Source organism: Alternaria ventricosa, assembly GCF_023758065.1.
Source record: "Alternaria ventricosa strain BMP 2768 chromosome Unknown scaffold_2, whole genome shotgun sequence".
Classification (NCBI taxonomy): domain Eukaryota; kingdom Fungi; phylum Ascomycota; class Dothideomycetes; order Pleosporales; family Pleosporaceae; genus Alternaria; species Alternaria ventricosa.
The window spans coordinates 2,076,534-2,099,241 of record NW_026055682.1 but is presented as its reverse complement, the minus strand read 5'-3'; the positions used below and the strand labels follow the sequence as shown (position 1 = coordinate 2,099,241).

The 22,708-nt window shown below is 53.2% G+C and overlaps 9 protein-coding genes across 9 annotated transcripts; 5 read left to right on the top strand and 4 right to left on the bottom strand.

Annotated features, from left to right (window-relative positions):
* Positions 1-63: 63 nt before the first annotated feature.
* Positions 64-972, bottom strand: J4E93_001690 (uncharacterized protein; the record flags this gene model as incomplete). Its single annotated transcript, XM_049339640.1, has 1 exon — positions 64-972. The coding sequence occupies one exon, from the start codon at positions 970-972 to the stop codon at positions 64-66; it is 909 nt and encodes a 302-aa protein (XP_049203597.1).
* Positions 973-1,392: 420 nt separating this feature from the next.
* On the top strand, positions 1,393-3,235 carry J4E93_001689 (uncharacterized protein; the record flags this gene model as incomplete). Its single annotated transcript, XM_049339639.1, has 3 exons — positions 1,393-2,062; positions 2,115-2,856; positions 2,905-3,235. 3 exons carry the CDS (start codon positions 1,393-1,395, stop codon positions 3,233-3,235), a joined length of 1,743 nt encoding a protein of 580 aa, XP_049203596.1.
* Positions 3,236-4,265: 1,030 nt separating this feature from the next.
* On the top strand, positions 4,266-5,090 carry TSA1B (Peroxiredoxin TSA1-B; the record flags this gene model as incomplete). The annotated part of the gene is made up of 3 exons (XM_049339638.1): positions 4,266-4,356; positions 4,445-4,881; positions 4,944-5,090. 3 exons carry the CDS (start codon positions 4,266-4,268, stop codon positions 5,088-5,090), a joined length of 675 nt encoding a protein of 224 aa, XP_049203595.1.
* Positions 5,091-5,636: 546 nt separating this feature from the next.
* On the top strand, positions 5,637-7,793 carry J4E93_001687 (uncharacterized protein; the record flags this gene model as incomplete). The annotated part of the gene is made up of 1 exon (XM_049339637.1): positions 5,637-7,793. The coding sequence occupies one exon, from the start codon at positions 5,637-5,639 to the stop codon at positions 7,791-7,793; it is 2,157 nt and encodes a 718-aa protein (XP_049203594.1).
* Positions 7,794-8,027: 234 nt separating this feature from the next.
* J4E93_001686 (uncharacterized protein) lies at positions 8,028-10,181 on the bottom strand (the record flags this gene model as incomplete). Its single annotated transcript, XM_049339636.1, has 2 exons — positions 8,028-8,341; positions 8,396-10,181. The coding sequence occupies 2 exons, from the start codon at positions 10,179-10,181 to the stop codon at positions 8,028-8,030; spliced, it is 2,100 nt and encodes a 699-aa protein (XP_049203593.1).
* A 3,380-nt stretch (positions 10,182-13,561) lies between these two features.
* J4E93_001685 (uncharacterized protein) lies at positions 13,562-15,455 on the bottom strand (the record flags this gene model as incomplete). Its single annotated transcript, XM_049339635.1, has 4 exons — positions 13,562-14,819; positions 14,867-15,234; positions 15,281-15,380; positions 15,433-15,455. The coding sequence occupies 4 exons, from the start codon at positions 15,453-15,455 to the stop codon at positions 13,562-13,564; spliced, it is 1,749 nt and encodes a 582-aa protein (XP_049203592.1).
* A 488-nt stretch (positions 15,456-15,943) lies between these two features.
* On the top strand, positions 15,944-18,105 carry J4E93_001684 (uncharacterized protein; the record flags this gene model as incomplete). Its single annotated transcript, XM_049339634.1, has 2 exons — positions 15,944-15,990; positions 16,041-18,105. 2 exons carry the CDS (start codon positions 15,944-15,946, stop codon positions 18,103-18,105), a joined length of 2,112 nt encoding a protein of 703 aa, XP_049203591.1.
* Positions 18,106-19,158: 1,053 nt separating this feature from the next.
* On the top strand, positions 19,159-20,200 carry J4E93_001683 (uncharacterized protein; the record flags this gene model as incomplete). Its single annotated transcript, XM_049339633.1, has 3 exons — positions 19,159-19,390; positions 19,450-19,885; positions 19,939-20,200. 3 exons carry the CDS (start codon positions 19,159-19,161, stop codon positions 20,198-20,200), a joined length of 930 nt encoding a protein of 309 aa, XP_049203590.1.
* Positions 20,201-20,840: 640 nt separating this feature from the next.
* J4E93_001682 (uncharacterized protein) lies at positions 20,841-22,702 on the bottom strand (the record flags this gene model as incomplete). The annotated part of the gene is made up of 3 exons (XM_049339632.1): positions 20,841-21,893; positions 21,940-22,473; positions 22,529-22,702. 3 exons carry the CDS (start codon positions 22,700-22,702, stop codon positions 20,841-20,843), a joined length of 1,761 nt encoding a protein of 586 aa, XP_049203589.1.
* Between the last annotated feature and the right edge of the window lie 6 nt (positions 22,703-22,708).

The following is a 22,708-nucleotide window of genomic DNA, read 5'->3' as shown; positions in this document are numbered from 1 at the left end:
TAGCATATCGGAGGCCACTAGACCTTCGTAGGGAGCATGACATCTGGTGAAAACCTCTCTTATTCAAGCCCGTAATCTCCGGACTAAGCCATTCAGAGGACCCATGGCCTTTCTGCTCAAGACGGCATCTCGGGCCCCATCTCTTGTTCTACACACGGCTCTCTCGACCCTGCCGTCTTTGGCAACGGCCATAACTGCTGTCCGTCTGTCAGACCAGAGAACGGTAACCTGCCTAATCGCAGCATCGGCTTCGATGTCCAATATGCGTGCACTCCCAAAATCGGCATCGTCTTGCTCGATATCTGAACTGGCCTCATCGTCGCTTACAAAAGCATTTAGAATCTTTCCATTGGATGCGAAGCTGTCGTCTTCACTATCCTGTCTCGGTTGTGCCAGACCAGCCTCCTTCCGTAGTTCTTCCACCGCGTTGACACGTAGGTGCCAGCTCACGAGTTCCTTCCTCAGCAGTCTTCCAAATCGCACGAGGTCTTGCTCTGGATCGTTCTCTGCGTCTTTGCCGCTCGCAGGTAGCCACTTGTCCGACAGGTGCTGCAGAGGTATACATGGCGGGATTGTGTGCCTGTGTATCTTCATGGTTCTCTGGTCGTATTTTTGTTTGACGCTCAGCAAGACATGGTACGTCTCGACGAATCTGCCTCCCAGTGCTACGTCTATGCTGACGCCAAGGATGTTGCCGTCGTTCAGCGCATGCGGGTCGGGGTCTTTGACTTTGTATGCAGTCACGCCGGCGCAGGCGCGGTAGATGTTTTCGAGGTTGCGTTTTGACTGCCGTGTGATGGCATCATTGGCATCATTCGCGGATTTGTTGTTTGTGTTGGTGCTTTGAAGGCGCGCTGCGAGGTGGGGTTGCGACAGCAGGACGGAGGATAGGTTCGCACGGTGGGCATGGAGTGTCGCTAGTCGGGTGTGGAGATTGCTTATGTCCTCGTCGAGCTGTTCGGTAGTCTCCATGGTGAAGCAGTGTATTGTCGCAGAAGCGCATCGGTGTCGAGGTGGAAACGCGTAGAGCGCGCTAACACGTGACTAAGCGTCGAGCAGGGGTGGCCGGAGGTGGGATGGAAGCCCGCGACTCGCCTAGTGCTCCGCCCTCGAGCTCGAGACTAGAGGACACGGTTCCGTATCCGCCCAGGCATTCAGAGCCGGTGGCCATTGTATACTGTTACCCTGCTACTAACACGTTTCTCGTCATTCACTAGTCGCTCTCTAAACGTCCGTCGCAACCCAGAGTTTGCGTCTTCTTTTCCACGCTTCGCCAGTTTCAGTCCCGGACATCAGCCACCCGTCACCCGCGCGACTCCTATTACCTACCCACTTGTCCAACTCCACCACCAAAACCCCTCCTCATCGGACGCACACCACCGCCACACCCAAATGAGCAAACGCGCCTCGCGATCAAAGAACCGCGGCTCTGTACTACGTGAGCAGAGCTCCACCGACTCACTGCAGGAGAAGAAGAACGGAAATGCAAATTCCACGGCCATGAACAGCGCCATGTTGGAACATCGGCGCAAGCATTCGTCCTTTGACAGCAATTCGCCATCGAGCCAGGCTGCATCACTCATGGGAAACTCCAACTTTTCGCTCGATGACGATGTGCCCAAGCTGGGCCAAGAAGACGAAGGGACGTCCAAAGGCTTCTTCGAGCTGTCCAAGAAGGACCAGAGCAACTTCCTCCTCCTCGTGCTGTTGTACTTCCTTCAGGGCATACCCATGGGCTTAGCGCACGGCTCTGTGCCGTTCCTGCTCAAACACAATGTGTCTTACGCTGCCATCGGTGTCTTCTCGCTCGCAGCCTACCCGTACTCGCTAAAACTTCTTTGGAGTCCCATCGTGGACGCGGTATGGTCACCAAGAGTCGGACGTCGGAAGAGTTGGATCTTACCCATCCAGACCATCTCTGGCTTCTCCATGATCTGGCTGGGCAAGAACATCAACCGCATGATGAAGGAGGCAGGCGAGACCGACAGCGGGGTTTGGACTTTTACGTGGTGGTGGTTCGCACTCGTATTCCTTTGTGCCACTCAGGACATCGCCGTGGATGGTAAGGCATTGCAACTCCCAAGACTGATATGCGCAAAGCTAATTGCGAATAGGCTGGGCGCTGACCCTTCTCTCCAAGGAGAACCTCGCATACGCATCGACTGCGCAAACCGTCGGCCTGACCGCAGGCCAGTTCCTTTCCTACACCGTCTTCCTGGCCTTCAATTCCAAAGACTTCGCAAACAAGTGGTTCCGCAGCACTCCTGCAGATACCGGCATCATGGAGCTTGATGGCTACTTGAGCTTCTGGGGGTGGGCCTACCTGATAGTCACTCTTGGACTGGCAGTCATGAAACGCGAAGACCGCGACAAGAACGGCGATGGCATCAGCGAGGTTTACCGTACCATGTGGGGTATCTTGAAGTTGAAGAACATTCAAAGCTTCATCATCATCCACCTCATCGCCAAGATCGGGTTCCAAGCCAACGATGCTGTCACAAGTCTGAAGCTCCTAGACAAGGGTCTCAAGCAGGAACAGCTGTCTCTCGTTATTCTTGTAGACTTCCCCGTCGAGGTCTTCCTAGGCTACTACATCGGAAAATGGTGCCAGACCTACCCGCCGATGCACATCTGGTGTTGGTCCTTCATCGGACGTCTGGTTGCTGCTGGGTTCGCGCAGTTTGTCGTGTCCATCTTCCCGGCTGGAGGAGCATCGTCTGGTTTCCTGATGCTGGTCATCGCTGAGCATGTGCTGTCGACCTTCATGAATACGGTCATGTTCGTCGCAGTCAGCGCGTTCCACGCAAAGATCTCTGATCCGCTCATTGGTGGTACCTATATGACGCTGCTCGCTACGTAAGTTTCATCTTCTGTTCTATCTACATGTTACTAACAACAATATAGTGTCTCCAACCTCGGCGGTACATTCCCACGCTACTTTGTCCTCAAAGCTGTCGACATGTTTACTTCGGCAACCTGCATACCACCTACGGATGTTCCGAAGGCGGATCTTTTGAAGGGGCCACTTATTACACAGGCCTTCTCTTGCTCCCTAGAGGCAGAGAAGCATCGCTGCCAGGCAGGCGGTGGTGTCTGCAACGTCACGAGTGACGGATACTATATTGTGAACATTCTGTGTATTGTGATTGGTGTAGTGACGTTCTGGGGCTACATCAAACCTGCCGTTATGCGCATACAGGCGTTGCCGCTAAGGGCATGGAGGATCGCTGGATAGGTAGATGACCTACGAAGTGTACGATATAGATGCAAAGCTTGAATTCAGATGAAGGCACATTGCGCGGCTATAGGCTGCTGATCAAAAACTTTTGGACCCAGAAACATGGCAACAATCCGTCTCCAAGCCACTTGCGCACGTATGTGCCGCGCTCGCGCGTTCTCCCGTGACCAGGCGTGCTGATCGGCCAATAGTGGGTGGCCTGATGCACCAGTGTAAGCCACGCCGTCTGGAGCGCATGCAGGTACGTTTGCGCCGCAGTACATGTCTCAGACCGCTCAAAGAAGGATCAAACTATGCAAGGGTTTGCTCACAAACGCCCTGCAAGTTGGGTGGTTGTGACTGTAGATTATTGGGTGAAAGAACTTTAGCGGCTTGCAGTTGTCAGTCATGAGATGGCTTGGGACCGTTCTGTAAGCAGGCCGAGTCTCGACTCAGCATGCCGAAGACGCCGATAGAAGGACATGTTGACTGATGCAATATGTCAGGCCATGTGTAACGGCTGCGGCCCGGGGTGAACTAGCAAAGCTTTGAGGGATCCGATGCCTGCGCCTTCTCCGAGAATCTCGCAAACCCCCGAAGTCGCCGAAGCTGGAAGACACGCTGTGCCAGCTAGAGTAGCCTCATACCTCGGAAACGTGCACAAGGCGTCGACGCTTACCTTCCTGCGGCTAGTCGCCCTCGACATCGCGTTTTGACATCTGTCGCAAATTATCTGCTGATCTTGAATACTCTTTTACCTCTATTCCTATTCGTCTGACGTGTCGCGCCCGTTTCCAACCGACGCAGCATAAACCTACCTAGTCCGACACCTTGATCGACGTCCGACTTTACACCAACCCCAAAGTCTACCGCAGCCGTTGAATTTCCAACGGTCCAGCCGAACCCTTACCTACGCCAATCCCGCCGACGTGTAACACTGATAACGAGCCCTGCGAATCGTCTTATCTCGAATCCTAAGAACAGTGTTGATACCGCCTGTATCGCCAATCTTGTCGCGTCGTCCTTCTGTATTGTGCGAACAATCGCAATGGCTTTTACAGCGTACCAACCTAAGGCGCGGGTCCAGAAGCCCGCGCCTCATTTCTCTGGCACTGCAGTCGTCGATGGCACATTCGAAGGTATGCGACCGTTTACCGCCTTACACCTTTCTCCTTCCTTCGCCCGTCCGATTGCTATCAGTCAGAACAACGTACTGACAACTCTTAGACCTCAGCCTAACAGCCTACACATCTACCAAGCAATGGCTCGTCCTCGGTTTCGTCCCCATGGCATGGACTTTCGTTTGCCCAACCGAAATCCTCGCCTTTAGTGAGCGCGCATCCGACTTCGCTGCCCGTGGCGCCAGCGTCGTCTTCGCCAGCACAGACAGCGAGTATAGTTTGCTTGCTTGGACAAACGCAAGCAAGAAGGAAGGAGGCCTGGGCAAAATCAACATTCCTCTGCTGAGCGACAAGAACCATAGCATTTCGAAGGACTACGGTGTGCTGATCGAAGAGGAGGGGATTGCGTTGCGAGGTCTGTTCTTGATCGACCCGAATGGCATCGTACGACAGATCACTATCAACGACCTTCCTGTTGGAAGATCGGTCGACGAGACCCTTCGCTTGATCGATGCCTTCCAATTCACCGACAAATATGGCGAGGTACGATGCGTCCTATTCCCATGCATTCCCAAGTGCGCTTTGTACTAACATGGCCTCACTAGGTCTGCCCTGCTAACTGGAACCCGGGTGACGAAACCATCAAAGCGACCCCCGCAGGCAACAAGGAATACCTCGAGAAGCTCCATGCTGACACCAAGATGTCTGACGTTGCCGCAAAGACAAATGGTACGACTTCTTCGGCGCGTTGATAATAGCCAACCAGACCTCAATGTATCGGAAACAGGGTGCTGATCTTCCTTTCTTGCAGGGACTTCTTGAATTGCAGATGTTTCGGCTTGCTTTGGTCGTGCGATATTAGCATATGCGTCTCATCTTTCATCTGTGATTAGTTGCATTGATCGGCGTTGTTCTGCCGCTGTCGCTTTGGCTTTCTGGTTGCGGTCTTCGGCTCAGCTACACCCATCATACCAATAGAATTCACATTATACAATGTTCAAAACTTTAAATCAAATGCAGCTTTGGTCCTGATGGCACTGCGTGTAACGTGAAGGCTTAGTTAGAAAAACCGTTATCTTCGTCTCCTGATTCCCAACAAGTCTCTGTTTCCCACATAAGCTCACAAATAATTTCAGCAAGACGACAAAGCCCCAGAATTCCTGTAAAATGATACAGTCGCAAGCGTGTCGCGACATTGCGAAGGATGGGCGTTAGCTTCTGCTTGGCGCTACGGAAACAACGCGAACGCCACGGATCTGTACCTCTTTCGACGTAGCCTACAAGAAGGGCCTCCAATCATGGAGCCACGCCTGAATACGCTACTGGACATCTCGAACCAGAGCAGCATGTCGTACATCGCAGAGCCATCGAACATGAGCCCACCTGGCTCGCAACAACCATCACACCATACTAATTACAGCTTCGTGCGCCCAAAAGCGCTCATGCTAGCGAACGCGTCTCCTGAAACCGCTCAGTCGAATGAGGTCCGAAGAGACGGACAAGAGAGACTATATGCCACACGGTCGATGCCTAGTGCTCCAATAGCACAGGTGTTGAACGATGAGGCGAATGTGCTTGAGGCTGCACAACCCGTGCCAACCACCTTTGCCCCATCAACGACACCCTTCAGTGGACGGCTAGTTGATCTGCTTCTGGATAGCCCGGATCATGCGAGGCAAAGATGGGATCAAGAGCAACAGTTTCTTCAGCCCGACAACACAGGATGCAGCCCAGCTGTCATCAAACTTCCGAGGTTACCGCAGCCTCCCAAGCGGACAGCGAAGCGACCTAGAATCCCGCCGTTGCTACAGGGCTTGCATCAACCCCCGCCACTGCCACCTGAGGGAAGGCTCTTCCCACCGATTACTGGGGAAAAGAATGCTTTTTCGGGTGAAAGAGGGTATGATGCTCGTTTTGAAGAGTCCAGGAACAAGGATGTGGACGAACATGCCTTTCTGGAAGGGAATGCTATGGACTACAACAAAACTGTTCAACATGCCGAAACCCCATCATTTTCTCAAGCGTCAGTTGCGCCTGTATCTTCTAGTGTAATAGATGTGGTCCCTGAGACAGATGTAGCAACAAACGCCTCCAAGGACTCTGAAGCGCTGTTGCAGCCCAAGCGTGGAAAGAAGCGAAATAAGTGGTCTGAACAAGAGACCAAAGATCTGCTTCTAGGTGTCAGCAGGTACGGTATAGGCAACTGGAAAAAGATACTACAGGACCAAGACTTTGCGTTCAACAATCGCACCGCCGTTGATCTGAAAGACCGCTTTCGTGTATGTTGTCCTGGTGAAGGTTTGAAGCCACGGCAGCCAAAGACCAAGGCAAAAGAGAAGATGAGCTTGGCTGAGACACCACCGGATTTGCCAGATCAAGCCATCTACACTCACCAGCACTCTCTTCCCATTAGCGAACGCCACTCCGACATCAATCTCAATTCGAGTTCTCTCAGTCCGACAGAGAACCAACAACGCGGAGCTACTCGCAACAAGGCTACTACGCAGCTGGATCTAGCCGAGCTCGGTATCCGCGAACCATTCTCGAAAACCACCCGTCGACCACGCCGGGCCTTTAGCGCACGCGATGACATCAATTTGCTCAAGGGCTTTGAAAAGTACGGGTCTGTATGGCACTCGATGCGCGACGACGAGGATCTAGGGTTTGCAACTCGGCATCCAACAGACCTTCGCGATCGATTTAGAATCCGTTATCCAGACAAGTATGCCAAAGCAGGATACAAACTCAAAGCAAAAGAGAAGGAACGTACATTGTCAAAACAAGCACACGAACAAGAGAAACAGGACGATACCTCGCAACACCCAGACCACAATTCACTCCAGAACCATTCGCACCAAGCAAAATCAAGTCACTCGCAGAACGACATTACCCTCTTAGGAAAAGACGTTCATCCCTCCCTCAACAACGGACTAAACACCAACATGCCATCACACTGTCCGATCTCCACCACCACCACCACCACCACCACCACCAACAACAGCAATAACCTCAACCCCGCCCTAAAGCCCTTCAACCCCTCCTCCTACCTCTCCGACCCCCTCCCCACCCTCCCCTTCGACGACCCAGACACCGACCTCACACAAGACATGGGCACCGTTGGCGACGAAAGCCCGATAACACTAAGTCGTAATATCCTTCGTTGGGCAGATGCGAATCCGTCGTCGCTGTACGCCTTGCCCGCTACTTCTGCGGCCTCTGCGTCGGTGTCGACGGGAAATGGGCTTGGTGGTAGTCTTGGTAGTAAGGGAGCTGGGGGAGCTGGGGGAGGTGGTGGTGGTGATGGGGGGATGAGTGGGTTTGCTGGAGGGGGAGGGGGAGGTCAACAGCAGCAGCAGATTGATAGTGGGAGGGGTATGATGCTGCCTGAGGCGGATAGTTGGCTATTGGGTGGTGAGAGGGTTCCGACGTATGGGATGTATAGGCATCGATCTTAGCATAGGCTGATGTGTCGCGTGTGGCAGTGTGGAACGTAGGTAGAAGGTCAAATAGCCACCCCACGTTGGCATGATAGGGACTGCTCGATACAACTACAACTGCAGTATAATTCTCCAACTCGGTACTCTCGAGAGCTCAATTGCAGACCTATCCATCCCGTCTACATGACCCATGCCCTCCTCCCACATAAACCCGGGTATCACTCGCTCCCAACCTCCCATGTATCAAACCCACTATCTGGCAGTCTGGCAGATAGCAATAGCAAATTCTCGGAAGTCTCCTCTAGTCGCCTCTTCCACATCCTCTTCAACCATACGGCCATACTTCTCCTCGTACTCCGCCTTGACTCTAAGAAGATGTTGCCGGTCCCAATGTAATCTCACAAGACGCGAGATGAGCAACTCGACTCGTTGTTGGCGTTCATGCTTATTGGATGTTGCTTCGCGCGAGGACAGACGACTGTTGGAGGAGCGGCCGTCGTTTGCGGGCTCCATCAGGTCGACGAGTGCGTGGTGGAGGAGCATGGCATCTCTTGCTGGACGGTTGACTGGGAAGGGTAATTAGTATATATCCAAGCTGTGAGGTATGTGACAACACTTACTGACGCCATTGAGAATGTGCGCAATGACTTCACCAACCAAATTGTTGCTCTTCTTGAGAGCGTCTCTCGCGAAGTTGCCTTGGTACTTTCGCTCATATGTCCTCAGCACCTCGCGCAAATGTGCGTCACTTCGCATGATGACAATGCTGAGCATAGCACTTTCTCCACCTTCCCTGGCTCGGATGGCTTTGTATAGAGTATCGACATCGCGATTGCGATATTCCACCGGCCACACATCGCTTTCTTCCTGCCGATTGGCTTCCAGTGCCATCAGCACGGCTTTACGGAACTTGTCGGCTTTGAGTTCCTTGTCCATGCAGCGGATGAGGGAATCGCCGTAGCGCTTGTCTTTGAATGAATCTTTGATTTCACGGATCTCGTGGTTTTGTCGACCCATTAGCGATTCGATGAGGAGCTCTCTCTTCGCCGAGTTGGACTGGTACCAGTAGTTTGCCCAGTAGCCCTCGCCTTCATATTTGCCTAGAGCCGTTACGTAGGCGATCTTGCCAAAATTGCCGTTGGTCTTCAACTTGATGTGTTTGGCGATGTTGATACCCCTGCCTTGTACTTTGCAGTGTCGCTTGTACTCCGCTCGCAGCTCGAGCATCTGGTCGTGCGTGAGGATTGGGAGGATACCACATATAGTCTCCACATCTGGCGTTCGCGCCGCTAGTGCGTCGACAAGAGCGAGAGCGTCATCTGTGGCATCGTATATTCTCGCTTTCCGTTTCTCCTTCTCAGGGAGGCGGTCGTCGCGGCCATATGCGGCCATTGCCAGCTTGTCGGTATGCCTGGAGGACCTCGAAGGGCTGGGCGTTCGTCGCGAGGAGGTGGAATGAGCACGGCGGCGGCGGCCATGACCAGACTCACGAGGGGAGAGAGTATCGAGAGGAGGCAGATGGTCCAGATCGTCATCTAGCATCAGCGCCTGAGGCATAGGACTGATGGACTGATAGGTTCCATGGTACGCTTCGAGCAGAGGACTCGGCGGCGGTAGTCCGGAGGGGAATCCCCCAGGCATGCCTCCTGGAATGATAGTTTGTATATCGGGTCTGTTCCCGCTGACGGACAGCCTATCCATGCGCAGCCCATCCGGCCTGTCGCCTGCGCCAAGGTGACCTTGTGGACGCATCTCTACTACATTACGGCCGTCGTGTGTGCTCATTGGCCCCGAGTAGGAAGCCGCTCGGTGATGGTCAGGGCGCGGCGAGTGGCTGCCCATGGGAGGAGGTGGGTAGAACGAGTGGTCGGCTGGGGGCGGCTGAGGAGCCTGTGGCATGGTCGCATACTGAGATGGCGATGGAGGGGCCTGTGATGCGTACGGGGACTGCGGAGGCGGCGCGTGCGATGCATACTGAGGCTGCGGTGGGGGTGCTTGCGATGCATATTGCGACTGCGAGGAAGGAGCCTGCGGCACGGCTGTGTACTGGAGTTGGGGCGTCGGGGGATAGGAAGGGCTTATGGGCTGGGAGTTGTGGCGCACGACTGGCGGCTGGTTGTTGCTGCCCACGGGCTTCGCGGTATACTGGATGTTGGTGGGCGGACTTGCATACTGGAAAGCGCCGTTGGTCTTCGCTGTCGCCGTCGGGGTGCGCGTGGGCGCATTGTGGGATGCTGAGGTTGCGGTATAGGCAAAGCCTTGGGCGGTCGGCGCATACTGGACGTTGCCGGACTGCGCATACGCGACGCCCGCCGAGTTGGCTGCCGTGGTGGCAGGATGGGCGAACGAGGCGGACTGGGTATACCCTGGTCTCTCGTGGGGAGGGAGATCGGTGTAGTTCCCCATGGTAATGGGTTCGCTGGCTGGTCTGGTCGCCATATCTCAGTTCAAGTCCCGCAATGTCTGTCGCAGACATCTGGCAGACGCATTTCGCGCAATACTCACGTCGCATATTGCTGACCCGGCTGCCTAATCTCGTACTGCGGGGTTGCAGCGCCGTTGTCAGCTGCCCTGTGTCGCTGAGGCTCGCGCCCGTCACGGCTGCGTGAGCGCGCACCCTCTCGACCGCGCCCAGGCGATTTGGACCGCGAGCGCCTTGACTTGTCGTCTGGCCGCAAAGACATGGCTTTGATCTTTTACTGCTCAATTGATGAGACTAATGTCAATTCTCGTGGTCGAGGTTTACGCGCTGAACACTTCGGTCCAGTGCACGGCGCGACGAAAATTGCGATGGCTGGAAGCTGCCACACCATTGCCGCTCCTTTCAGCCTCGCTCATGTTTGCATTGGGGGCCAAAACCGTTGCTCAATTCGCCCTTCTCTGGCGCCGGAGATTGGGTAGGCGCCTGCGTCCATCGTGGAGCAGCTCCGTAAGTTCTTGTTGTAGCATCACGATGCAAAAGGTGTCGTTGGTTTTGATGCACGTACGTTGGAAGCGGAGAGGGAGGCTTTCCCAATTCCAACACATCCGTCCGCGCTGCATTACAGTCATGATTCTTATCTTGCGTCACAGCGTCAAGCGAGCGCTAGAAACGCCGAAGAACCTATATCAGAAACTTATGTTGAGCCGCTCCAGCTCCGTAACGCGCCGATATCGACGTTGCCATCGGCGAAGACAGGAACTGTGGGTCTCAACTCACCGCTTCAGCTACCTGACATGGAAATATCGAGCATTCTACGGACGTTACCAGGGAATGCTTGGTACCTTAATGCTTAGCCTATCCGTTTGGTGAAAAGATTTCAGCTCGAGCTGAAATGGTGTATCGGCAGAGCGCCACGATGCATAGATAAACAAAGCATGACAGCAGCTTATAGGCGGTCACCATCAGCACGAGCCGCACTGTTCTAGATATCACTTAAAGCTGAGGTGATACCATTTTCAAATGTTACAATTGTTCCTCGCATTCTACTAGAATCATGGCTGTCGTTATTCCGCCTCCTAGTAATCTGCAGCCGCAATCTGCACTCCTCCAATTGCCAGCAGAAATCAAACACATCATATTTGGATTGTGTTTCGTTGCAGACGCTCCCATAATCGACCCCAAAATCGACGGTTCCAAAACGCGAGATGACAGTGCGGTTCGTACGACACCAGGCGCTGCTCTGCTTCAGACATGCCGTAGAACCTACCACGAGATCGACCGCCGTCCATTATTCGCGCAGAACACCTTCTGCTTCTCAAATCTGGCCAGGATGCGAACTTTTTTACATGCGCTTCCTCTGGAATACAGGACGCGCATCCAGGACATCGAAATTGACGTGCGAGAGTTGAACTCGGATCGCCCTTACCTGGCGCATGAGTGGCTGCAGTACGTTGCGCTAGCAAAGAATGGAGGCTTGAGTTCACTGCGCGCTGACGCAGCCGGTCTACGGTGTCTGCGAATAAACCTAGAGAAATGGCCCATTAGTGAGTGCTCTCAATCGTAACTTCATGTGAGACATATACTAACATGGCTTTCCAACTTTCAGTCGCCGTAATTCGGAGTGAACTTTGGAAATTTCTTCGAAGCATGCTATCGGAGCTCGAAAACTTGGAAAGAATTGTCGTAACTGGATCGAGCAGAGGCAAGGCAATGGAACGAAAACTGCCATGGTCGCCAGTCCATTTTGTTGGTGGAGATGACGTTGGAACCCACGACTTGCTTACTCGAATGAACAAGTGTGTCAGCAAAACCGGCAGCGACAACGCCGTCAAGTGGCAGCGACATAACGGCAGATTACAACTCGAAGTAGTCTCCAAGCCGAGTTCATACGAGAGCGCTGCCGCACGAGCGATACGCGCTCCAGAGAACGAGAACAGCACGAAATTCCTGCCGCCGAGCGGAGAATGTTCCTTCTTTGCATGCGAGAATCGCCACTCCTATGGAGAAGAGTCCGTGGATAAAGAACTTAATCCCAATGCCGCCGAATGATGGGCCTCGCTGGGTCCCAAGGACCATAAATCTCGTTCTTGTACTTCTGGAGACCGATGAGCCACCAACTGCAGACCCCCATGCTCAACACAGTAAGGATGACCCCTACAATCGCACCTGCAAAGAATGCACTGCGACCCCCACCTGTCAAGGTGACGAAAAGACCACCCCACGCGCCGGTTACTAGAGTGATGGTAAGGGCGAGATGACCCCACGGAGATCGAGCGCGGAGCTGCCGACGGAAGATTGGGAATAGACCGTATATTTCGATGGAGAAGAGGGTCAATGAGAAGACGTGTGTGGTAGATGGCAGGCGTGATGCAAGAACAGCCGACGCCATCATGGCCGAATTCGTGGATATCGAAGCTGGTAATCTGTAGACATACAACTTAGCCGAACGTACATCCAAAAGACTAGTGTCGTTCATACTGTGCGCCTGTGCCTGCACTGTAGTCGAAAAAGGCAACATTCATCATGAGGAGCCATGTGCTCAGCGCCCATATCGAATCACTTGTCGTAGAGCGCGTAAGTGACTTGAGAATTGGACTGAGTCCAAGTAAAGCGGCATAAATCAGCAGCGCTGATTTGGCAGTCGCCAGGCGCTGTTGAGTTCGTCCTGAAAGTGCCGACGGTGGTTTGATTGCAGCTTGGTCTGAGTCTGAAGCAGGTGTCGATGCCACATTGGAGACAGTCTCAAACTCCTGTCCCATCCAATGATCCCATAAGAACCAGGCCAGAACTGTGCACAAAGTAGCCCACCCCACTACTGCGACAGGCGATACTCTGTCGTGAATGATGGCCACAAAACAGCAACAAAAGATGACCACTGTCGCAAGATGCTGTACGATAACCGTGGCATCACCCATCAGCGACCAGAACTCGTAGGGCTGTAATCTTGGATTGCGCTGGAGATGATCAAGAAATGTCGTTTCATCTGTGTAGTTATCGGGGACTGCATATGTTAGACCTGGGCTGAGCATCGAGACAGGGGCCGGCGTGCGCACTCACAAGGCTGTTTGAACCATAGGAGTTTCTTGTAGTTGCCCTTTGTAGGCCGGTTTACGATTCGCGGCCCACCCTTCCTCTTCCTGCTAGTAGCGGCGAGAGATGCGCCCGCTGGATCTAGTAGCCGGTTTTGGTACATGTCAACTCTTGCTTGGATTGTTCGCACATATGGTTGATGGTGAGGAGATGGTTCACGTTAAGGCTACGTCGGTGGGACGCGTTACTGCACGTGCGGCCTAGTCCGGGCAGGCGCGATTATGTCCGAAATTATGTCCGAGCTTTCATGATATCAACATCTCGAGTTGTATTATTAACGATTAAGTGTTCTCCAAGCGACCATTATCCTCCTAGGCTTAGGCACGGTAGCACGACCAGCCTTGACCTTAAAATTGTCCTGTTTCAACACCCTCCCAATTTCCATATAGCTCTCGACCGCGACCCGAATTGGCCCTCTCGCTTCAACTGGTAATTGCTCGATTGCGACCTTGGTCTTCTCATATAAGGAAAACGCGTCCTTAAGAAGACGCTTGCGTAGCGTCTCGATCTGTGCGTGGTCCGGTTTCTTTAACACCTCACCGTAACTCAATCCAACTTCAGACAGCCATTCTAAAGGAAGATAAACACGACCTATCTGGGCGTCTACTTGTATATCTCGCGCGATGTTAACGTATTGCAAGGCGACACCCATGCTGTTACCAGCAGTGACTATGGCACGCTGCTCTTCGGCGGGCAAGGCGCTGGGATACCAGTTGAAGATGAGCTGAATACACATCTGAGCTACAGTGCCGGCTACGCGCTCTGAGTACAAGCGCAAATCCTCCGTGCTCTTGATCAGGGGTCCCTTTTCGAAAGCAAGATCCATCTCGAAGCCGCGTAGAAGATCCTCCAGTGGTTGATGCGAGAGTTTAGCGGCTGGAAGCTGGAGAAGCGCAGATTGTGTGGCAACGGGAAAGTCCTCGCAAACTTGGGCATGTACTGTAGACTTGGATGCAGAATCGCTATACGCATTGTTTAGGAACTTGCGCAGTTTCGCTATCCAGGCCTTGGCTTCATCAGCGGAGGAAGCATTATCCACCAGATCGTCAGCAACGCGGCAGAAGGAGTAAAGCAGCAGTAGATCTGCCCGTAATGGTCCGGGGAAGGTTGCAGAGGCCAGGTAGAAACTACGGCTCTTACGCTTGAGACGTTGCACAGCCTCGCTAAGGCCTATAAGGCGGGCATCATCGTACTTGGAGCATGGAGTGAGCAGAGCGCCCATCAGCTTTTTGGGTGATGGAAGCAGGGAGGGCTTCGCAAACATGGCCGGAAACGTGTACAGCACTGCAAGAGCATTGTCAAATGCTAATTGACCGAACACTATGAGGCAGTTGGTGACGAGGAAGAAGAGGGCTTCCTCAACCTCTAGGCCATCCCACAAGTGCACACCATATTTTGTACCTGTGTTGATTACCCATGTTCCTCTGCGCAGGGCTAGGGTGTCGACAATCCAGAGGTAGAGCGTAGGAAGGATGATGGGTATCGCGGTGTTGGTCAGAGGAAGGGCCAGAATGAACTGGTAGGCGAGAGACCTAGGTTTAGTTAGTAGGAATGCGGGTCGCGATAGCGAATGGCTTACCAGAGCATTAGCAGGAAGGGGCCGGCCCATATTAGGATGAGTCCAGTATATGTGCCCATGCTGTCATCCTTGATGCAACGCCATCCCCATGCGATGACACCCAGAAAGAAGACTTGGCCAGTACGTTTTGTGTATGTCCATCGGCTGTTGGACGCGCCGCGTTCCGGACTTAGATAGACTGGCTGGAAGGTGGGCCGACTGAGGAGAAGATACAAGACTGATGTATTGTATGTCTGCACGACAAAGAAGAAGACCTCTTCCAGCGGGATGTCAAGCAGCTTAGGACCAATGATAACGTGGGCGGGGTAGCTCCAGATGCCGGTGCGGATAAGGTAGGAATCCCATGGTATGGTCGAGACAACGGCAACCTGATGTTTTAGCACGAAGTATGTTGACGAGGATGCGCGTACCAACCACTATCAGATAGACGACCTTGTACACGTCGAGTTTAGTAAAGAAAGGGCGGTATAGCCAGGTGAGCAACACGGCCGGAGGGATCGTGTACTTGAGATGACTAGCCGTCACTGTCAGCCATGTTGGAGTAACGTAGGAGGCGCGTCACGTACACGAGCGCGTAGTCGAAGCCCATGATGGCACCGTGGGAGCAGAAGGGAGTAGCCGGAGAGATGTGCAATCGGCGTCACTCATGGAGCCAATGCGGCAGGGGGAGAGACTAGGCCGCGGCGGGCGTCAGGCACAAGATAATGCGCAAGAGAGGCCATGATGGAGAATATTTGCAACATGGTTGAGACGGCGCTGCTCGGGCGGCTGTGAAGGATGCGCGCTGCCCCAAGCGGCCTAGCGGCCATGCAAGCCTCGACATGACATCACGATTGCCCGGCCGCCATCACGTCCAAGCCGTGGAGCACATGTCAACCGGATACCCGTGGAAGCGGGCAGCCCTGCCATTGTTCCAAGTTTGCATCATATCATGTCACCAGCTCCTGACTCTGTCCCCTGCCTTCCTCTGGCCGCGGCGACACGTGAAGACCGCACGCGCTGTACTAATGAATTGCCTGCGCCGTTGTTCTGAACCAAACCGTTCTCCAATGCCGCCAAGCTAATAATACCGCCGTAATGTCCACGCCTGGACCGAACAGCAGCAAGTCGACGCCTAAACATCCGTACGCATTCCTGCTCATTGCCCTACGCGGCCCGGACTAACCCTCTCCAGGTATCTCTCTGGCAACTTCGCGCCTGTCTCTACAACATGTCCTCCTACGCCTGTCTCATGGACTGGCCGAATTCCACAAGAGCTGCTGGGCGGCATGTACGTCCGCAACGGCGGCAATCCCGTGACCAATTCCGACTTGGGACGTGAAGCGCATTGGTTCGATGGCGACGGCATGCTCGCCGGGGTCTGGTTCAGTCGCTCTGCTGGCGACCCTACCAAGCCCGCTGTCAAGTTCGTCAACCAATTCATCACCACCGACGTGTACCGCACCGCCGTTGAGAACCCGACTCTGCGCACGCCCATCCTACCTAGCATCGCGACCCTTGTCAACCCTGCCTCCAGCTTGTTGCTTATCCTCTGGCGCATCCTACGCACTGTACTGGTCGTCTTCTGGACCCATCTCTCAGGCTCTGCACGCGCTATCAAGCGCATCAGCGTCGCCAACACCAGCATATTATACCATGACGGACGTGCGTTGGCGACATGTGAGAGCGGACCGCCAATGCGCATTGCGTTGCCAAGCCTGGAAACCGTCGGCTGGTTCGACGGTAACCGTGCCGAAGGCGAAGCTACACCCCGCGACCAAGACACCAATGGCGAGAAACAGCCTGAAGCTCTTGGTGGAACTGGTGTGCTGAGCTGGATGAAAGAGTGGACAACGGGTCATCCCAAGGTCGATAAGGTCACGAACGAGATGGTCCTGTTCCATTGCAACTTCGTCGCGCCCTATGTTCACTATTCCCTACTTCCGGCAGAAGGCTCTGTTGCAAAGAAATCAACTTCAGAAGGAAACAGAATAATCAACGCGCCTGTCCCCGGGTGCTCTGGCGGGAAGCTTATGCACGATTTCGGTGTGTCACGACACAATACCGTCATACTGGACCTGCCGCTCTCCCTGACCCCATTCAACTTGGCGATGAACAAGCCCATTGTCTTTTACCAACCCGAGAAACCCGCCAGATTCGGTGTCTTTCCCCGGCGAAGTCCGGAATTAGTACGTTGGTTCGAGACAAGCGGCTGCTGCATCCTTCATACGGCCAACACCTGGGATGAGTACAACAACGACGGCGATATTACAGCCGTCAGCATGCTAGCTTGTCGGCTGACTACCGCATCTCTTGTGTTCAGTGCCGGGAACATTGAACCTCCTCCAAACCCAAACCACAAGCAAGCGAGCAGGCCCATGTCTTTCTTCGCCAAATACGATGACGAAGAGCATGTACAAGATCCCGAGAAATCTCATTCAGATGAAACTTCGCCTTTGCTGGGCGTCCACAACGAACCAGAGTCATCAAAGGCGCCCCACAACGTTCCCATCTCACATGACGACGAGGAACAATGTCGGCTGTATTACTACCAGTTCTCACTTGCGCCGGGCTCATCGAACACTATCACACATGAGTTTGCCTTGGCAGCGATCCCTTTCGAATTCCCCACCATCTCGCCCTTCACCGAAATGTCACGCGCACGGTACATTTACGGATGTAGCACTTCCGACGAATCGTTTGGCGCGGCATTAGGCAAAGCGACAAAGATCGACATACTTGTAAGGGTTGATGTGCAGACGTTGCTCAATCGTGCCCAGAAATCACCTCCACAACCTGTGGACGGCTGCATCGACACCCGCACGATAGATGAGATACTTGCATCAGACGACCGCGATGATCCTATCAAAGCATTCCACCTTCCACCAAATCACTTTGGACAGGAAGCGAGATTTGTACCTCGTTCTGCGAACAGTGGAACTGGTGACGACGCGGAATTCGTCGAAGAAGACGGGTACTTACTGTTCTACGTTTTTAACGAGGACCAGTTGGACGAAGACGGGGAATGCAGGGCAGATGCAGAGAGTGAGTTATGGGTATTGGATGCGCGGGACATGCAAACTGTCGTTTGCAAGATCCAACTCGGCGCTAGAATACCCTACGGCTTGCACGGGAACTGGTTTACAGAAGAGGACATTGCTCAACAGCGAGAAATCGCAAGCGTGCGATCCGTGTCAGAAACACGGTCTGAGGCAGGATCGAGCAATTTGCGAAAAGCCCTAGTTAGTTATCTGGGCTAGTGACGCCTCTGTGTTCGGACCACTTGTCTGATGGATCGAATGGTTTCGAGACGTTAGCGCTACCACCTTCTTACGTAGTCGACAAACTCTCTCCACGAGTTTTAATATCCAAAGCTTCATACTACCGCTCTTCACATGTGCCGAGTGTTGTCCTGGTGATGTGCGACGTTCCCCTAGTCAATGCGGCATCTAGATTTGCCCCGCTCTGAACAGAAAGCTTCGTTGCGCCGATCCTTGCCGTAGCTGTTGATCTACTCGACTCCCGCACTGACGTAAAACAACCGATAGGAACGATGCCTGCCTGGGCAGTACGTGACAAGAACATCACACCACCACAGTGTTGCCGTTACGGTAATGATACGCTGCCATGCATTTCTTCCCCTCACGATGCGCATTCTCCCCTCATGATGCGCATCAAGAAGGCCCTTCTCACGATCTCACATCGAAACTCTGTGTCGATATCATCAAACACTCTCAACACTCTCAACACACGATAAAACCCGAACTAGCCTCAAGCCAACTCAACGCCAGTGTTAAAAGTTGACTCGGTTGGCGTTATGCAACAGATGCAAGTCGATGTCGAAGTAAGCTCAATAGATCAACGTCATAAAGCTTAATCCTAGTGGCGCTCGCTCAGGTGGTGAGACGGAAAGGCCGGGCGCTATGCTCAGAATCTCTAGCGTCGATGATGATGATCCTGGTGTGACATGGCTATTGCACCGAGCAACCGTCACTGAAATCAGCCATTGGGAAAAGAGAAACTGGAAATGCTAAACGCAGTGCCTGCTTCTGACTGGCCATCACTCACCGTCACTGGCTCTTGAGTAACAAGTCCCGGCCTAGTCTGGGCCCCTGGTCGATGGAGGGTTTTGACATGCTGCATGATCAAGCTCCAATCCGCTCGAGGTATGTCGTCATGATGGCATCTCTGGATCTCATGGGCGGTAAGTTCAACATATAACCAGTACCTGATACCTCTTGTTTTCGTTAAGCAGTTCACTTGGTACATTCCAGCCCATACTTTTCATTTGGCATTTTACCACTGTTTTCGCAATGGATCTCTTTCGCAGGAACAATGCGCTGAACCTCAATGACAACACCGTCAATGGTGCGACGGCAGACATCGCCATCACCACACATGGATCCGACTTCTACTTCGCTATCTGCGCCGCCATGGGTCTTTCTGGATTCATCTTCATCGGTCTTGGATACCGCAAGGCGCGTCGCGACCGTCTTTTCCACTACATCACTGCTTCCGTAGTCTTCGTCGCATGCATCGCCTACTGTAAGTCTAGCGGTTCCAATCACAACATGAGAGTCATGTACTGATCTTTACTTTCACAGTCACCATGGGAGCCAACTTGGGCTTCACACCTATCGCAGTCGAATTCCCCCGTAGCGACCCCAAGGTAGCAGGAACCTACCGTTCGATCTACTACGTCCGATACATCGATTGGTTCATTACTACGCCTCTTCTGCTCATCGACTTGCTCCTCACTGCCGGCATGCCATGGCCTACCATCATGTGGGTTGTTGTCGTTGATGAGATCATGGTCATCACTGGTCTCGTCGGTGCTCTCGTGGAGAGCCGTTACAAGTGGGCTTACTTCGTTTTCGGCTGCGTCGCTCTCTTCTACATCGTCTACCAGCTCGCATGGGAATCGCGCATCCACGCCAAGTCCTTCGGCCGTGATGTCGAGAGGACCTTCATGATGTGCGGAAGTTTGACTACTCTGCTCTGGATCTTGTACCCAGTCGCATGGGGAGTCTGCGAGGGCGCGTAAGTTTTACCCAACAACGATCATAATTGCGCAGTCACTTACATCAAAACAGCAACCTCATCGCTCCCGACAGTGAAGCCGTCTTCTACGGTGTCCTTGACTTCCTAGCCAAGCCCTGCTTCGGTGCCCTCCTTCTGTGGGGCCACAGGAACATCGACCCCGCCCGTCTGGGTCTTGCCATCCACGACTACGGTGACGCCGACGCTGTTGTCCAGGAGAAGAAGATCAAGCCTGAGACTGCCGCCTCAGGCGCAACTGCCACCCACCCCGATGGATACAACGGCACTGCTCCTCACGTCGACAACACCGTCTAAACAAATCTCTGAGTTTAAGGTGAACAGTGGCCTCTGACAAGGAGGAGAGATCAGAGGTATGGTGGCAGTTGTAATGTTAGCATGACCTTCGCGTTTGCAATCCCTTCGGGGATGAGAATGTGGAGCTGGAACGTGGATCGAATCATGAGTACTTTCAAGATACCCTCTTTGGTAGTTACTTAATTTATTTATTACTTTGTCAAACGTGTCTCACATACATTGTGCATATATTCATTTGACACGTGTTTACAATTAGTGCACGATCATCAGATACCCTAGCCACACAATCCTCCGCTGGTGTACACCAGCATAGGCAGACTTGACTGTGCAACTCATGTTTCCTGCGCCTGGGCTATACATTATACACACGCTATTAAGTTTCACCATTCGCGCCGAACTCATTCGCTATACAACTTCCGCAGCCCTTGCTTCAAGGCCTGCGCACACGTTGATGGATATGTTAGCCAACGGCTGTTGCTCATGTCTATTTGCAGTCCATCATCCACCATTGTGATCCATGAGGAATCCATGATAAAAAGTAGTCATTATATCAAATAGAGTAGATACCAACAGCTTTGATGTACTAAAAGCCCATGCCCATATCCACGCCCATATCTACAGTAAACTATCCACCCTAACACTACCAATCGCCCAGCAACCCATTACCAGCCTTCTGATACACCAAAACACCCGGTACAGTCACAAAAACAAGGGCAACACTCAACAATATCCAGACAAGCCAGCTAAGATACGGTCCGTTCTGGATGCGATCCAACGGACCAGGAGCTGGCTTGGGCTCTGCCTTGGCGTCCAGCGGGCGCCACGGGATACGGCTCATTTCATTGCGGTCATGGAGAATCTGTTCAGTGACCAACTTCGCACCAGCAAGTACAATGGGAACACCCGTGCCGGGGTGTGTGCTCGCACCAACAAAGTACAGATCCTCGATGCTGCGATGCTTTGTCTTGGGCCTGAAGCTGAGCACGTTGAAGAAGGAGTGGCTGAGACCGAGGATAGCGCCACGGTCGAGGTTGAAAGTGGATTTCCATGTCACGGGCGTGTTGATGGTCTCTTCGATGATGTGGGGACCGAGCGAGATCTTGAGTCGCTTTTCCATCGTTCTGATGATGGTTTCACGTGCTGATGCTACCATGGAGTCCCAGTCTTGGGTCAGGCCTTTCGTGTGCCCCGATCCCTTGTGTTGGTCATCGGACGAGCCTTCCAAGTGCCCGACTGGGACCAGGATGACGATGGAATCACATCCCTCTGGCGCGGCGGAAGGATCGACGCGGGAGGGCACATTGACGTAAAAGCTGGGTTGATCGGGAATCAGGTGCTTCTTGAAGATGCTGTCGAAGCTCTCTTTGTAGTCTTCCGCGAGGAAGATGTTGTGAGCGCTTAGTTCGGGGAATTGTCGGTCTAGCGCCCAGTAAAACGATATGCTTGAGCAAGACGCTTGACGTTTCAGGAGAGCTCGTCCAAATGAGGTGGAAGGGAGAAGGTTGTTGTATGCGTAGGCCAAATCTGCGTTGCAGACAACCACATCGGCGGTCAATGGCTCCTGGCTTTCATCTTCGAAAACAACGCCGGTCGCACGTTTCCCATCGTCCGATATCTGTATGTTGCGGATGGGGCTGTTGAACTTGAATTCAACACCCAAACGCTCACCTACGTTGACAAGAGATTCGACCACCTGATCACGTTAGTAAAGAAGATTTTCTGCAATGGGGTACACTAACTTTATGGAAGCCACCAATAGGATACCAGATGCCCTCAGCCAGCTCCGTGTATTGCAGCAGACTATACGTTCCCGGAGCGTCAAACGGGCTCATGCCCATGTACATGCTTGCAAAAGTGAAGACTCTCCGTAACCTCTCCGTCCAGAAGTACTTGCTCGCCCGGTAATAGATGCTCTCAAATGGATGCAGCTCGAAGAGATGCAATAAGAAGTCGAAACGGACCATACTCAGCAACGAGTAGAAATTCTTCTTCAGCACATGGATGATGGACACCTCATAATGTCGATGTGATTCTTGCAGGAAAGCAAGGTACCGCTCGAATCCGTCTTTGCCTTCAAAACGCTCGACTTCAGCCTTCATGATGGAGATGTCGGTTGAGAGTTTGAACGTAGTATCATCGTGGAAATGAACATTGTAGTTCGGTTCGCATTTGACCAGCTTGACGCCCTCTGCATCGAGCGAGGTGCCCAGATCCTCGAATGTCTCATGGAAGAATCGAGGTAGGAGTAGTAAGCTCGGGCCTTGGTCGAACCTCTGCGTAGCGATTAGCGTTGAGTCGTGCAATGCTGCTGCACGTTCGTCGACTTACATATCCGTCACGATGTATCAAACTGCATCTTCCGCCGGAAAAGTCGTTCTTCTCGACTACAGTAACTTTGTAGCCTGCCGCTGCGAGCCGCGCTGCGGTAGCGACACCTCCGGCACCAGCACCGACGACGATCGCGCTAGGGCGCGTGCCCTTGTTCTCGATATGCTCCCCCATTTAGTA